This window comes from Mesocricetus auratus, unplaced genomic scaffold, assembly GCF_017639785.1.
Source record: "Mesocricetus auratus isolate SY011 unplaced genomic scaffold, BCM_Maur_2.0 Super-Scaffold_100027, whole genome shotgun sequence".
NCBI lineage: Eukaryota > Metazoa > Chordata > Mammalia > Rodentia > Cricetidae > Mesocricetus > Mesocricetus auratus.
In genome coordinates, this window is record NW_024429208.1 from 5,535,865 (window position 1) to 5,552,030 (window position 16,166).

General features: G+C 53.4%; 1 protein-coding gene across 2 annotated transcripts; it reads right to left on the bottom strand.

Moving 5' to 3' along the window:
- Positions 1–2,514: 2,514 nt before the first annotated feature.
- Positions 2,515–14,297, bottom strand: Ppil1 (peptidylprolyl isomerase like 1). 2 transcript variants are annotated; one of them, XM_005084912.4, is made up of 4 exons: positions 14,106–14,297; positions 11,094–11,248; positions 4,505–4,573; positions 2,515–3,397 (listed from the first exon to the last, which is right to left on the bottom strand). In XM_005084912.4, exons 1-4 carry the CDS (start codon positions 14,159–14,161, stop codon positions 3,177–3,179), a joined length of 501 nt encoding a protein of 166 aa, XP_005084969.1. In that variant the 5' UTR covers positions 14,162–14,297; the 3' UTR covers positions 2,515–3,176. The 2 variants fall into 2 exon arrangements, with proteins under 2 accessions (XP_005084969.1, XP_040588507.1); XM_040732573.1 differs by having other exon boundaries at positions 13,990–14,123.
- Between the last annotated feature and the right edge of the window lie 1,869 nt (positions 14,298–16,166).

Consider the following 16,166-nt stretch of genomic DNA (forward strand, 5'->3'; position numbering starts at 1 on the left):
ACCTGATCCTGCTCTTAACACCTGTTCTGCCATGAGCGGTAGGTGATTCCATCATCAAGGACTGCCGTGAGTTCAAGGCCGGCCTCTGACACTGATTTTTGGAAAGTAGCGGTAAGAGGATTTGTAGTTGGACGGTCCTCTCCCACCCACAAGTTCCTGCAGCCACTTATAAAACAATCACTCAAGAGGCTTACTATTAATTGTAACTCTTTGGCGATGGCTCAGGCTTATTATTGTCTAGCTCCTACATTCAAGTTAACCCATTTCTGTTAATCTGTGTATCGACACATGGCTGTGGCTTACTGGTGATGCTCAGACATCTTTCCCCTTTGGAGGCTGGATGGCGTCTCCTCCGACTCCGCCCTTCTTACTGTATCTCTGCTTGGATTTCCCACTTGGGTCTACTCTGCCTGGCTGTTGGCCAAACTAGGTTCTCTATTAACCATATTCACGTGTAAACATATTCACAGCACACAGAAAGACATCCCACATCAAGGATCAGAAGTTCAAGGTCATTCCCAGCCACACAGAGAGTCAAGGGCCGCTTGGGATGCATACGGACATGTCACAAACAACATGGTCCATAAATACGTGTTTCCAGGTCGCTTCACAGGCTGGGGTCCCGGGACCCCTCCTGTCCTGCCTGCCACCTGCTCCACTGCATCAGCCACTGTGGTGTCCCCACAGCAGGACCTGGTACCTGATGCATTTAAGGGGACAAGCAGGGCACTGTCCCCGGTGGATGTTCATCTCAGCAGCCTAAGTGAGAAGTGCTGGACTCAGCTTGGGCTTCCCTTCTCTCCAGTCAGGAGAGACAGAGGAGGCAGACCATGGGGTCAAGGGCCTGCTCGCCCAGCATGGTTGCTAAAGGTGCCTCTTCGGATTCACGTCAGAATGAACATGACCTGAGACCTTGCTACTCAAAAGTGTGGCACCTGGACCAGCAGTCACCATCTCCGGGGACAAAGCCAGCCAGCCACCTTGTGACAGGCCAGGCTGCACACGGTCCAGCACGGACGCCTTGCTTCAGACATTTGGCTTATTTACTCCTGACCTCAAACCTCTCCAACTCTAGACCCTTCCCACAAAGGCTGCCTCTTTTCTGTCCTTTGTCGAGCCCCAGAAGTCCCACAGCCACCTTCATTACTCTAAATCTGTCACTGGTTCTTACCGCGAAGCCCCTCCCCGCCGCTGACAGTGGACCCCACAGTCACACCAATAGTCTGATGGCTCTTACCCTGAGATGGTGACACAACTAACAGGCTAATTCCTCGGGACCCTGTTAAGCAAGCTCCGGGACAGGAGATAGGCATCCGCACCTCAGGCTTCCGCTTTGGAGCCCCTGTGTTGTTTGGAAAAAGCCCCATAGTTAGAGTTCTGGGAGGTAGCCCGTGGGGTCTCATGCTTTGCTTTGCAAAGCGGCTCCAGGCTGGGAGACATAGAGCATGGGACTCTGCATACCAAAGCCATTTTCAGGGCTATCATGGTGGCTTTCCCTTTTGCTTCATTATTGAGAGACAGTTTTCTTAGTTTCTGTACTCAAACCCATGCAGATAAGACCATACACATTTAACACAGTCCATTAACCCTGGACAAATGGAAGACAGTGAACCCTTCCAGGATCTAATGGCTGCTGACTTCTGTACAACGCAAGGCTTTTTCATTGGTGAGAGAAAAAAGAGCTTGCGGGTGAAGGCTTGTGGAACGGAACTTTGGTCACTTCCCAAAGGTAGGCAGTGACACTGGGGCACGCAGTACTTACGAGGCTCCCCAGGAAAGGAAGCAAAGCCACAGCGCACTGCCTCAGGCCCACAGCAACAGGGACGTCTGTCCACTAGCGCACCCAGCCGTGATGGCTTGACACTCGGGAAGAGGAAACTTAACTGCGTCCATCTTGGTTATTAACTGACAGAGGAGGGAACCGCAGGCTGTGGACTGTGGACAGGGCCATCCCTGGGCAGGTGGGCCTGGGTAATTTAAGAGATGTGGTTGAGCAAGTGAGCCAGTGAGCAGCGTCTCTCCATGGTCATCGATGTAGTCTGGTCTCGGTGCCTCCTGTCCTGTCTTCCCTGGATGATGGACTGTAGCCTGGGATTGGAAGATGAAATAACCCCTTCCTACCCCAGGCTGCTTCTGGTCGGTGCCGTAGCACAGCAGAAGAGCAAACTAAAACTCGTCCTGCTCACCTTTAGTTCAGCCTTTCCCAGAACCCTAGCTGACATCACCTAAGGCTTCCTTTGGTTCTGCCTCTTTCAACAGCAGCTGTTCCTGCATGGGGGAAGCCGGAGGAGACTCACAAACCCAGCAGTGTGAGTCCTGAAGACAGGACCCCCACAGCACTTCTCACCACCAAGATTAAAATGGCCAAGAGCATGCCTTTAGTCCCAGCACTTAGGGCTAAAGTATTCTCCAAGTTTGAGGCCAGCCTGGTCTATATAGCAAGCCCAGCAATGCTACACAGTGACACCCTGTGTGTGTGTGGAATCTAGAAGAACACCAAGCTCACAGCACTGATTTCGACCCATGGTACTTTATTGTGGAAACTTCTATGCATTACATAGGTATTAACATCCTCCCTCCCACCCCCACGCCCCTTGCAAATCCAGAAAGATTAAAAAAGCCAAACATCATGTATAAAAACCTCTTACCTACTTTCTCTAAAGCCCTAACAAGTGTCAGTGCGTGCAAGCGAGGCTCCTGAGGGACTGGCCTTCCGCAGACTGCCCGTCCTTCCCAGGGGGCAAAGGTCAACGCTTCTGCTTCCTTTTCAGAGATCCATTTCTCCATCATTACACATTATTATTCCCTACTTGACACCTTCTTAGCAACTTGATTGCTGGATGCGTTTTTCATTTGGCAAAAATTCAATATGGCTTTGCGTGGGATGTTTAGTGTCAGAAGCGGCAGCGTTGATGCTCAGGCTCTGAGGGAAAATAGAGAGAGCTGTGTGTATTCCTGGAAGAGCGCTCGCCGGAGGCTGAAAGGGGCTGTGCAGTTAATGCCTCCACACTGCCTGCTCTTCAAGTCTGTGACTGCTGGCCAGAATACAAATGCCCCCAAAAGGTCCCCTCTGCTTCATTCTGTCCGAGGTATCAGCGTAGGTATGCACGGCACTGACACATGGCACTTTGTCATCCGGAAGATGGCTCATTGTAGAGGACCAGACAGCATCACACCTACCCAGAAGGGTACGCCTTCAGGATCTTCACATCATCCACAGGACGGTCCTGGGAGTTTGTTTCTACCATGCCCACTCGATTCACCATCCCTATGCCCTGACACACTCGGCCAAAAATGGTGTGCTTGCCATCCAGCCATTGGGTGGGAGCGAGGGTCACAAAGAACTGGCTGCCATTGGTGTCTGGTCCTGCATTGGCCATTGCAAGAATGCCAGCCCCTGCGGAGATGAGAAGAACATGAACAAGGGCCCCTCCAGCCAGCAGCGTGCAACACTGCCAGTGCACACAGGGCTGCACGCCTGTCTCCATCACCAGTTTCAGGACCCAGCCTCCTTCTTCCTGCAGCACCCCAACAGCCTCACGGCCTCTACCTCCATCTCTGTCCAGCTGCACCTGTGCTGCTCCTCACTGGCCACTGGCCCACTGCCGCTCCTCACCGGCCGCTGGCCCACTGCCGCTCCTCACCGGCCGCTGGCCCACTGCCGCTCCTCACTGCTGGCCACTGCCCACTGCCGCTCCTCACTGCTGGCCACTGGCCCACTGCCACTCCTCACTGGCCACTGGCCACTGCCGCTCCTCACTGCTGGCCACTGCCCACTGCCGCTCCTCACCGGCCGCTGGCCCACTGCTGCTCCTCACTGCTGGCCACTGCCCACTGCTGCTCCTCACTGCTGGCCACTGGCCACTGCCGCTCCTCACTGGCCACTGGCCACTGCCGCTCCTCACTGCTGGCCACTGGCCCACTGCCACTCCTCACTGCTGGCCACTGCCCACTGCCGCTCCTCACTGGCCACTGCCGCTCCTCACTACTGGCCACTGCCCACTGCCGCTCCTCACTGCTGGCCACTGCCCACTGCCGCTCCTCACTGCTGGCCGCTGGCCCACTGCCGCTCCTCACCGGCCACTGGCCACTGCCGCTCCTCACTGCTGGCCACTGGCCCACTGCCGCTCCTCACCAGCCACTGCCCACTGCCGCTCCTCACTGCTGGCCACTGGCCCACTGCCGCTCCTCACTGGCCGCTAGTCCATGTTACTCATTCCTATTAAGAGCCCACAAGGCCTTGCTTCGCTCTGAGGATGCTTCAGAGCCTTTACTTTTTGGCATTTAACAAGTGGGTAGAGTCCAGAACACAGGCCGGCACTTGGAATCGCTAAGGACTCTCAAGAGGCGCTGTTTCCTTTCGTCTGCCAGGGCACTCTGTGGCGCCACGGCTGGGCCGCTGTCTGGCGCCATGCCATAGTGTCAAGCACACACCTTGAACCACAGCCAAAAAAGCAGCTTTCACTATGCATCCCCCGCCCGCCCAGCCAGATCACACGCTTACCAGTGAACTTCAGTTCTGGATGAAGTTCATCTTCAAACTGTTTGCCGTAGATAGACGCACCACCGCGACCTGTCAATCAGAAGAAGAGCCCAAGGTCAAAGGACTTCTCAGCGCACAGGATGTTGCAGGCAGCGAGCACGCCAGGCCCCAGTAGACACATCACGGTGTTCCAGTCACTGGCTCCGCTCAGGTAAGACAGTAACATTTGCTTGTTAAATCTATGCTCACCGTCAGCATGCAGGAAATAGACCAGAACAGCATCCGAAGGGCCAGCGGCACGGGTGTACCCAGCCTCTACAGAAACCTCCCTCATGCCCCGACAGAGTCTGAGTATTCCAGCAAGCGTGCCCGGGCCCCAAGCCCAGTGCCCACCACAAACGGACCCTGCTGTGCTCTGTTACTGCCCACAACCCTACCAACCCACCACTCAGGCGCCTGCCGCAGAGGGATCCGACATGGCTGCTGCTTCCCCAAAGCGAGGAGACAGAAAGGGAAAGCTGTCAGCTTAGGGAGGGACAGGGATGTGGCAAGTGGCGTGCACAGGGGAGCAGTGTCTCACAGGAAGAGTCACCATCTGCTCCCTGAGACCGCCTGGGCGACTGCCTGCCTCACCACACAGCAGCCCGGGTCGGAGGCACTCTGCACCGCTTCTGGTCTCCCCTGTGGCCAAATGTTACTCGTGTACAATAAATCACCTTTCTTACCACCTCAGCTGGAGAACCAGACAGACAGACTCTCCAGCAAACCCCCCCAACCCTGGAGAGGAACAGACTGACATCTAAGACGTGACACAAGGAGCGTGGGCTAACACAGCGGTCACAATGCTTGGTGCCACTTGTGCCCATCCCACCCCATGACAGGCAGCAGATCCCTATCCAAGCCACAAGGAACCGTAGTAGGCAGCAACCCGGGCACAAGGAGGACCACATGAGCACGGGACACCTAGTCAGCTGACCAACTAAGCCTCTCTTCTGGTGACGAAATCTGCAAGGGACACAAGTCACTGTACCCGGGGCATTCCCAGTGCTCTCCCCCACCTTCCCTGGCCTCAAAGACAACCACAGGGCAGTTCCTTTGCGGCTGGCTGAGGCTCACGGCCCAGTTCTGTCTTACAATGTAAACAAGCCTGCTAAGTCAAGCTTCCAAGAAGCCAGCGCCTTCCGAATACACACAGACGAGCCCTCTCCTTTGCCTTTCCTGTCGCCTTTCCTCATCTCCCGTCAAAAGCAGCCGCAGCCCTCTTACAACCGTAAGACACAAGGCCAAGATCGAAGTCCATAGGAAGTCGCAGCAAGCTTGGCCCTCAACAACTGTGCTGGGAAGAGAAGCAACGAGAACCCTGCTTTCCTTAGGGTGCTTTACAATGTGGGAGCAGCAACACAGACATAAAGGCATAAAGTCAAAAGCACCGCCTAATGACACAGCCACTTAGTAACAGCAGGGCAGAGACCCTCTCAGAAGTCGCGTGGGCACACAGGAAGTGAGCACGGAAGGCATCAGGGATGCTGGGTCCACTAGCCAAGGGCAGCAGGTAGTCACCACCTACAGCGGCCAGCAGCCAGCCTGGCCAGCGTCTTCCTCCGCCTTTCCTGGCTCCCCTCGCTCTTCCAGTGAGCCTCCTCCTTCTCCCCCCTTCTGAACTGTTGTCAGATCACCCACCACCGCCACAGCCTCTCACAGCTGGTACCACCCTCCTCCAAGACTGTGGGTACTCCCCCCTCTGGCAGCTCCTTCTCTGCTGGTGCCTTCTTTCTCAGGGAACAGGCCTGTGGTACCCTGAGAACACACCTCTTCCCCCTGGTTCTCTCCCCCAGTTAATCGCTGAACACCTAACTGCCTAGGGACACTACAATGATCTCAGCGCTGCCAAGCAAGGCCCGTTCTGGGCTCCAGGCCCATCTCCTCCTCCACAGGCAGCCTCTTCGTGTAGCGGCCGGGGGCCCTGCACTGCCCGGCTTAGAATCCTGTGTGCATTTCACCACACTCAGGACGAGACCCACACCACCGCCCCAGAGGACGCTGTGGTCACTGTCCCCTCCCTGCCTTACTTGGCGAGCAGCCTGTTCTAAGGCCCCTGAGTGCTGTGCTTTGCAGTGTCCCTGCCCGGCCCCCGGTACTCAGAGTCTACTCGACCTTATCAGAGAGGCCTTCCCTGTGAGCACTACCCCAGACAGCACTGCTCCATCCTGTGGCCTGGGGACACTGGGTAATGTCAGGAACATATCTGGTTGTCAAAACTGAATGGTCTGCTATCTAGTGGGCAGATGCCAGGCCAGGGCAGCTGCTAAACATCCCTCAGTGCCAGCCCAGCCCACATCAGAGCTGTCGCCTCAGCAGATAAAGCCAAGGGAAGACACTCCGCTCTCCCCACAGCACTATTTTCAAGTCGCTTGTCATTCCACTGGAACGTTTTACCTTCCAGCTTCTCAGTAGGACTCTCTCCCTCTGGACTGACCCCATGGCAGGCAGCCAGCAGAGGGAGTCTAGCAGATTCCTGTGAGATGCTAAGTGGACTAACCAAATAAATAATCTTTGCACTGTTTCTGTGCCGAGCCTTTGCCAACCATTCGACCACCGTGAGCTCATGGAGCTGCCACAGCAGCCCCAGGAGGAAAGGACAGCCAGGCTCCCCACCTCACAACAAGAGCTCTGCAGTCACCTGAGCTGTGCATTTGTGACGGGCGACTGTGTGAGGTACGGCTCAGGTCACCTGGATGTGACCCTACCTTGCCACAGATCCCAGCTGGACTCAGCTTCTCAGGCATTTTCCATCTAACCCTGGCTCCATGCTTTTCCCACAGGTGTTCAATCTGCTCAAACTGCTCCTCTCCTCTTCTCTATATGTGTGACTCACAAGGCTCAGAGTCACCCAACTCCAGTCTCGAGAGGGTGTGGTTGGCTGGGTTCCGTCACAGGACCAGAGAAGCCAGGGACAGCGGGCTCTCTCCTCCATCCTTCTGCAAGAGTATCAGAGCGCCTTGCCCTTGGCTTCCCAAGAGTTATGTCCTATGATTCCTGCAAGGCTCATCCACGAGGCCTCCTCTCCAGGCTAGCCCTCGTCCACTGGACAAGTCCCTCACCATACAGTATCCAGCCTGCCTCACACACGCAAACCACACGATGCCAGCACAAAGTTGCACGGTCACGACGTCACCACGTTCCCGTTTCTTAAAACGAGCAGCTCGTTTCCTGTGGAGCTGGGAGCTCCATAAGGAGAGAGGACACCTCAGTGTCTGTGCTCGAGCACAGCCTCAACAGTGCAGGACACCCAGCCGACCCTCAGCAGAGATTCCCCAAGTGAGGAAAACGAGCAGGCAAGGAACAAACCAGGTGTCCCTGGGGCTACCAAAGGAGAGGACATCAGAGGGGGGCTGCCTCGCAAGACGACCACGTGCAATTAATCAGGGCCAAGAGCAGAGCAAGATGGCCGCGCAGACACGCTCGGGAGGTGTGGGAAGCTAACTGGAGGTGAGGAAGGTTAAGCAGAACCAGGTGAAAGGCTCCCAGGAAGCCGAGGAAAGGGCAGTGCAGAGGGTGAGGGTTCTGCCTCAGAGCGAGAGGCAGGAAGTCAGAGCGCCCTGAGCTGAGAACGCACCTGAGGAGGACGGGTGTGAGGAAGGAATGGACAGCCTGCAATGTTACCTGCTCGGGTAGCTCCCCGAGACATTCAGCAAAGCTGCGTCGTGGTCGGCTGGCAGGCAGGGTCTAGTGCCTGGGAGGGCTGCCCCCTGGTTGCTTCTCCCACAGCCCCGCTGGCAGGCTGCGCAAACATTTGTTACACTTGAGCCTGCAGCCTTATTGGAAATCTTTGGAGAGCTTCAATTTCATTAAAAGTACATCATGGAAATGTGACATTAGGAAAGATGGCAGAGTAACTAGAGACACAGGCGAGCACTGTGCCAACAGTTCATTTCGAGTCATTTCCCACTCGCGGAGCATGGGCCTTGGCACTGGCATCACAGATTAAAACCCACTTCATTACAACAATGAAAGGGAGACGGGGCATGGGGGCGCACGCCTTTAAGCCTAGAACCTGAGAGGAAGAGCAGGTGGATCTCTGTGAGTTCGAAGCCAGCCTGGTCTATAAAGAGAGAAGACAACCAGGGCTACACAGTGAGACCCTGTTTCAAAGAAAAGAGGGAGAGTCAGGAAGGACGGACGTGAACATCAGCCTTGCCTTGCCTCCGTTCCCAGTGAAATGAACAAAACACAAAGATTTCTCAAGGGAAAATAAAGTGAAGCAAGCAGCCTGGAATGCTGGGGCACCCCTTTAATCCTAGCCCTGGAGAGGCAGAGGCGGGCAGATCCGTGAGTTCAAGGTCAGCCAGGGCTACACACTGAGACCCTGTTAAATAAAGAGAAACAATTATTTGTAAAATTCTGAAGAATTGACCAAGGAAAGAAAGTCTCTCTGCACACCTGGATGACTGAAGGCTGAGCTAGGCCCTGAGAAGTCCCCCAGCCTGCAATTCTGAACAACCAACAGAGGGCGCCAGGCACAGCCCGAGCGCAGAACCCGTACTCACACACAAGTGGGACAGGGCTGGCTACCTACAGGGTCATACTTGGAGGATGAGTTGGAGCCTGGGGTGAGGACAGAGGAACTCTGGGACAGAATTTTCTAGAATCTGGGAAGACAAAGCAGAGGCGAGCCTTCCCACAAGGAGCTCCCCAATTTCTCTTCAAGCTAGGATGCAGTGGAGAGCCAGTAACCTCAAATTTGCAGTGGAGAGGACACATAAATTCAGAAACATGACAGCAATCCGATTACACTGTACCCGAACAAAAACAAGACAGCGACAACATATGTGCTGATCCCAACGTCAACAGAAATGGTGAGGGACAGACCCCAGCAGATGGAAGGGCACTGGAGAAGAGGGGAGGGCAATACCTCTGAGGCCTCAAGACACGAAGGGCTGACTCTGCAGACTCTGAGAAAGTCAGAGGGAGGCGAAAAGACACAAACTGGGACCCAAAAGGCACTAATAGAGTTACCACAGTCACTCAACAGGGCAAGCGCCTAGAATGGGTGAGGCTCGGTGAAGGTATGAGGGGGTGAAAGGAAAAAGTCATCTCACTGACTGACCACAGGAAATGTGACAGACAAGGAACGCAGTAAGCCAGGTCAGGCCAGGCCAGGCCAGGCAATGCTCCAGCAGGCTGCTCCGACTCCCTGGACTGAGGGGAGCACACTGGTCTTGGATTTTCTGAAGCTGTATTCAAACCAGAAGGCTATGACCAGACTTTTCTAAAAAAGATCTAAGGGGATGAATGTGGCTCCGATATAATACTATACCTACTCAAGGTCTCTTTTTAAGTACAAAGGCAACAGGCAGAGTCTGAAACAGGAACAAACCCCAAAATAGAACCCCCTCGGTCCTGGAAATCAAAAACAAGAGATGGAACCCTGGCCAGGGACGGCTGAGCCGGGAAAAGGACTCGCCATGCAAGGCGGACCACCCAAGTTCAGTCAAAGCAACTGATGCACAGCTGTAATCCCAGCACTCTCCCAGCAAGACGGGAGACAGACACAGAAGACCCTGCTGCAAGCTTCCAGGCCAGCTGCCCAAAGTGGGCTGCGTAGCAACAAGAGAACTGCCCAAGCGAGAAGATGAGAATCAGCCCAGAACACACACACACACACACACACACACACACACACACACACACACACACTCTACACACACACATACACACCACACACACTCTTTCTCTCTCTCACACACACACACACACACACACACGCGCGCGCGCACACTCGTACCACACATACACCCCACACATACACACACATCATAAATACATATACACACACACACAATATTTGAAAAAAGAGACACTGCCCCCAGCCCTGGTTAAAATAACTGATGGGCTGAGTGCCAAATCCACCAGAATGCAGAGCCACGTGGCAGCCATCAGTGGCATCTCCAGGTGCAGGGGATTTTGGCCTTCAAACATGCCCATGGCACAGAGACATACACACAGGCAAAACCCATACACATAAAATAATAATTTTTACAAGTTACCATGAATTAATAAACACTTTAATTTAATATTTATTTAGGTTTTTTGAGAAGGGTTTCTCTGTGTAGCTTTGGAGCCTGTCCTGAACTCACTCTGTAGACCAGGCTGGCCTCAAACTCACACAGAGATCCTCCTGCCTGGCAGGAACTACCAGAGGAACCGATGAACCAGAGCCAGCGTGTGGGAGGTGGAGGCAGGAGGACCACGAGTTCAAGGACGACTGGGCTACCTTGATAGCCTATCTGAGAGAGAGATGGGGGGATTTGCTACCAATGCAGCGCAGTGGGGAGAGTGCATGCCCAGTGTTCTGGAAGCCCTGGGTTCAGTTCCTAGCACACAGAAGCTGAGCATGGCAGCACACAGAAACCCCAGCACAGGGGAAATGAAGGCAGGGAGATCAGAAGATTAGGGCGTTCTCAGTGAGCAGGAGGCTAGCCTGGGCTATGAGGCCCAGTCTCAAAAGAAAACCAAACCAGACCCAGCAAATGGAAAAGCACGCTGTGGCTGCCTCACCACCCAGATGTGACGGGTAAGACGTCAGACACGCGTGACGGCTTAGCTGTACCTGTCCCCGTGGGGTCCCCGCCTTGGATCATGAAGTCCTTGATGATCCTGTGGAATCTGGTGCCGTTGTAGTAGCCCCGCCGAGCCAGCTCTGCGAAGTTCTTGCAGGTCTTCGGAGCGTGTTTCCAGTACAGCTCCAGCACGATGATCCCCATGCTGCAGTTGGGACAGACGACACAGACGGTCGGCAAGGTCACACGGCAAGGCCACAGCGAGCAGCAACCCCGTGAGGCATCAAACTGTGACCAGGGTTCACAGCAAGAAGAAAACAACCCACGAAGCAACAAGGCTACAACCAATCACCCGAGTGATACACAGAACCTTTTCTGGCGTATGTTCTAAGTAAAACAACCGCGGACAAGTCAAGATTCTAAGCCCATACACTGATGCTCTGGAACCAACCTTAAACAAGGAAAAGGGCCTCCCATGTCATCTGTAGGTTTAATAAAAGGATATTTCAGTGTGGGGGATTTATATACATTTGTATCAGTGCTGGGGAGGATGGTGACTGGCCAGATAAGAGGCAGGATGTTCAATAAATACCTTTTCTAACATTTATATTTTTGGTCATGTAAACATATCACCTATTAGGACCAAAACTGAATGGAAAAATAAAAGCAGTTGTGTGTTAAAAAACGCGGGTCACACGGGGCTGGAGACGACTCAGCTGCTAAGAGCACGCATTGCTTACAGATGACGGGGTTCAGTTCCTGGCTCTGCCTCCAGCTCCAGGGGATCCGATACCTCTGGCCGGGAGCAAATGTGTACAACAGAGGCCAAGGTGGTTTACTGCACATGTCTGCACATGCCCAGCATGAGGGTTTACTCCCCCCCCCCGTACCTCTAAGGATAAGACAAGGCAAGGGGTCATGCTGTCTGCCATCACCCTCTGAGCTCTAGGGACGGGATGTGTCTGTAAGGCCCAGAGACAGGAGGCCCAGCAGTGTGAGCACTCCAGTAGAGCCTGGCGGTGGTGGCGCACACCTTTTTAATCCCTGTACTTGGGAGGCAGAGGTAGGCAAGTCTCTGAGTTTGAGGCCTGGTCTACAGAGTGAATTCCAGGATCTCAAAAAACAAAATAAATAAATCTATAATAAACAAATGCATATAGAATGTACTGAAAAATCATTTACTGGCAGCCTTCCTTCCTGCCTGAAATTCATCCTTCTGATAGTTACCAACCAACACAGGTTTAGTCACGCTTCCACCATGGGAGGCACTACCTGAGGTGTTCTCCTGGGAGCTTATTCTGGTGGGAGGGTTTTCCTTCCTATTTTATGTGTTGATGGGTACTGTTCTTTTTGTTTGTTTCGTTTTTCAAGACAGGGTTTCTCTGTATTGTTTTGGAGGCTGACCTGGAACTCGCTCTGTAGACCAGGCTGGCCTCAAACTCACAGAGATCTATCTGCCTCTGCTTCCCGAATGCTGGGATTAAAGGAGTGCGCCACCAACACCTGGCTTGGTACTGTTCTTAATTAACTTAGTGTGTGTGTATGTGTATGTGACTGTGATGTGTGTGTATGAGAGAGAGAGAGAGAGAGAGAGAGAGAGAGAGAGAGAGAGAGAGAGAGAGAGAGAGAGAGAGAGAGAGAGAGAGACTGTGCTGTGACACACATACAGAGGTTAGGCTGACGTTCAGGTCAGGAGTCAGGTCTCTCCCCCAATCACATGGATCTTAGGGATCTCACCCTCAGGAGGCTTGGTGGCAGACACCTGTACCCACTGAGCCATCTTACCAGCCCTAGTAGGAGCTTTTTAAATACAACAGATAACAAGGAATAGCAGGCATGAAGTATTTATATAATTACGCGTCCCTGAACAATTTCAACTTCTAAATATCTGTTCTCTAAGAAAAGTTATAGTTGCCTAAGAGTCTGTGTGTACAAATACGACCCAATACAACAGATACAGGATCTGCCACAATAAGAAAACTAGGAGTATGCCAGGTGGTGGTAGCACCTTTAATCCCAGCACTCGGGAGGCAGAGGCAGGCGGATCTCTGTGAGTTCGAGATCAGCCTGGTCTACAAGAGCTAGTTCCAGGACAGCCTCCAAAGCCACAGAGAAACCCTGTCTTGAAAAATTAAAAAAAAAAAAAAAGAAAAGACAATTAGGAGTAGATTGAGCAGTGGTGGCTGGCACCTTTAATCCCAGCGCTTGAGGAGAGGCAGGCGGATCTCTATTGAGTTCAAGGCCAGCCTGCTCTACAAAGCAAGTGCATGCTACCTGTATGCAACCCAGACCTTAAACTTCTGATCCTCCTGCTTCAGAGGGCTAGGAGTAGACATGTGCCAACCACACCACATCTGAGGTGCTGGAGGCCGAGCTCGGGGCCTCTGCATGATTAGCGCTCTACCAACCGAGCCATACCCCCAGCGCAAAGATCACTCTAGGTGGGGAAAAGTCGTCTTCCTCTACTTTCAAAGCAATTTGTTCACTACTTTTCCTGTAGTGTTTACCCATCTGTACCCTTCACCATAACACAGTGTTTTATCTAGTTCTGTATCCTCAAAAGTCCAGGTCCTGCCGGGCGGTGGTGGCGCACGCCTTTAATCCCAGCACTCAGGAGGCAGAGGCAGGCGGATCTCTGTGAGTTCGAGACCAGCCTGGTCTACAAAGTGAGTTCCAGGACAGCAGCCAAAGCCACAGAGAAACCCTGTCTCAGAAAAAAAAAAAAAAAAAAAAAGTCCAGGTCCTACGTGCATGGCTTCTGGACTCAACACACACTTGTTGAGAATAAGTGGGTGAGTGAGTGAATGAATGAATGAATGAGTGCGTGAGTGAAGATGGATATAGATAAATGAACTAATGAACCGGGTGGGAAAGGACAGCAGACAGAAGTCGCCGAGGTCTGCCGCGATGCTGGAGGGGCTCCCCTGCGGTCCCTTCAGAACTCACGGGTACTCCCGGCCGCAGCTCCGTGCCGTCCACGTGCGAGTCAGGCCGGCCTCTCTCAGCCTGGCCGCTGCGGCACGAACCCACGTCTCCTCGGCCATCCAGCCCCCAACCCTCACCTAGTCTCCAGGTAGACGTTGGGCGGCTGCCAGGTGTCAGGGGGAATCGCCGCCATGCTGAGCGAAGGTATCGCCTAGCAATGGCTACTTCCGGCGGAGTTCGCTGGGGACCCGTCCCCGGTGCGCACACTTCCGGTTCCCGCCGATCCGCCGGATTTCGAGATAGGGTTTAGGGCGCTGGAACAAGGAAGATGAAGGATGATTTCTTTCGAGGCTGGGGAAGGGGTTGCAAGACAACATACCCAGTGCAGGGACCCAGACAAGAGCAAGATCCCTCGGCGGTGATTCGCGCCATGCTTCGGAACGGTGATTGCACGGGAGGCGGGAACTACGGTCTTCGTTCTGATTGGAGGGATGGCCAATCATTGAATTAAATTTTTAGTTCCCTGATTTGGATGTCTCGGAAATGAGCTATACTGAGTTCGCAGCCCTGGCTGTCCTGGAACTCACTCTGTAGACCCGGCTGGCCTCGAACTCACAGGGATCCTCCTGCCTCTGCCTCCCGAGGGCTGGGATTTAAGGGGTGCAGCACCACGCCCAGCGCACCTTTTTATTACATCTGTTTTACAGAGCAATCCTGTAGCTAACAGTATTCCTGGTTTTCAGATGTGAGAACCGGGACTCCGCAGTTAAGTGCCACACGGCGAATCTGATCCCCCAGCCTCCAAAAGCAAGGACCGTATGGAAAAAGGAAAAGGCTGGGAACGAGGATGACAGGACTTAAAATGACGGCGCCCGGCTGTGTGGCGCACGCCTTTAATCCCAGTGCTCCGGAGGCCGAGGCAGGAGGATCTCTGTGAGTTCGAGGCCAGCCTGGTCTACAGAGCGAGTTCCGGGAAACCCTGTCTCAGAAAAAAACAAAAACCGTTGGCTTTTGATAGATTGCCACCCCAAAGTTGTTTAGGGTGACAGGAGAAACAAAGAAGAGGTATAGAGGGAGGACAAGATAGAGGCGGGATGAATTAACTGGCATTCTTAGGGCCGGAGGTGTCGCCGATTAGACTTGCTGCACACGTACCTAGTGAGGAGGTCCCCAGCACCCATGGAGACGCCGGGGGTATGCACCTGGGACTTCCTCACCCAAGCAGAGACCCAAGGATTCATGGAGCTGGCCGGCCAACCAGTCTAGCCCAAGCAGCTTGCTCCAAGTTCAGTGAGCCACAAGGAAAAATGTATGTTTTATATTAAACATCCCCTACTTAACAACAAAGAAGTAGGGAAATATTTACACCGTCTCTTCAGTTCTAAGATGCATCCTCCCTCTCACCCGCCCACTTCCTGCACAGCAAGGCAAACACCAAGCAAATGCAATCCCGCACAACCTTCGCTTCCCAAGAAAACTGAGCAAAAGACACTACAGAAATCTGAACCCTTGGCATGCAGCGGACTTATAAGACCAACAGAGGCCGGGGTAAGAGTTCATGGGGATTTCTCCCATCAAGAGCTAGATAAATAGAAGTGACTTTTAAATCTTTTATTTATTTATTGTGTGTGTGTGTGTGTGCGTGCATGCCTGGGTGTGTGTATCTGCATTACGGGCACACATGGTCTGCAGAGGCCAGAAGAGTGTATGTGATACCCTAGAACTGGAGTTGTGTACAGTTTCGAGCTGGAATGTGTGCACTAGGAATAGAACCCGGGCCCTCTGCAAAAGCAGTAAGTGCTTTTAACACCTGAGCCATCGCTCCATCCCCAAGAGCGACACTCTCTTGGGCTGGGAAGATGGCTCACAGGGTAAGGGCTCCTGCTGCCAAGCCTAATTACCTGAGTTCAATCAGGGATCTACACAGCAGAAGAAAAGAACAGGCATCCGTAAGATCTACACACACACACACACACACACACCAGAGGCAGGGGCTATGGCTCCGTGGTAGAACAGGCATCCGTAAGATCTACACACACACACACACACACACACACACACACACACACACACACACCAGAGGCAGGGGCTATGTATGGCTCCGTGGTAGAGCTCTTGCCGAGCATTTTAGAAGCTCACCCTGAAACATCAAAGCAGCTAGCTCCCCCAGCCTGCCATCATAGCTGCTTTTTATCTTT

Bases quoted from the DNA above. Each gene is read 5' to 3' on its own strand.
- Ppil1 (XM_040732573.1), bottom strand. From the start codon at position 14,087: ATGGCCGAGGAGACGTGGGTTCGTGCCGCAGCGGCCAGGCTGAGAGAG. The intron at 4,574-11,093 runs GTACAGCTAAGC...TCTGATTGACAG, and splicing joins CGGGGACCCCACGGGGACAG to GTCGCGGTGGTGCGTCTATC. The intron at 3,398-4,504 runs GTAAGCGTGTGA...TCATCTCCGCAG, and splicing joins TCCAGAACTGAAGTTCACTG to GGGCTGGCATTCTTGCAATG.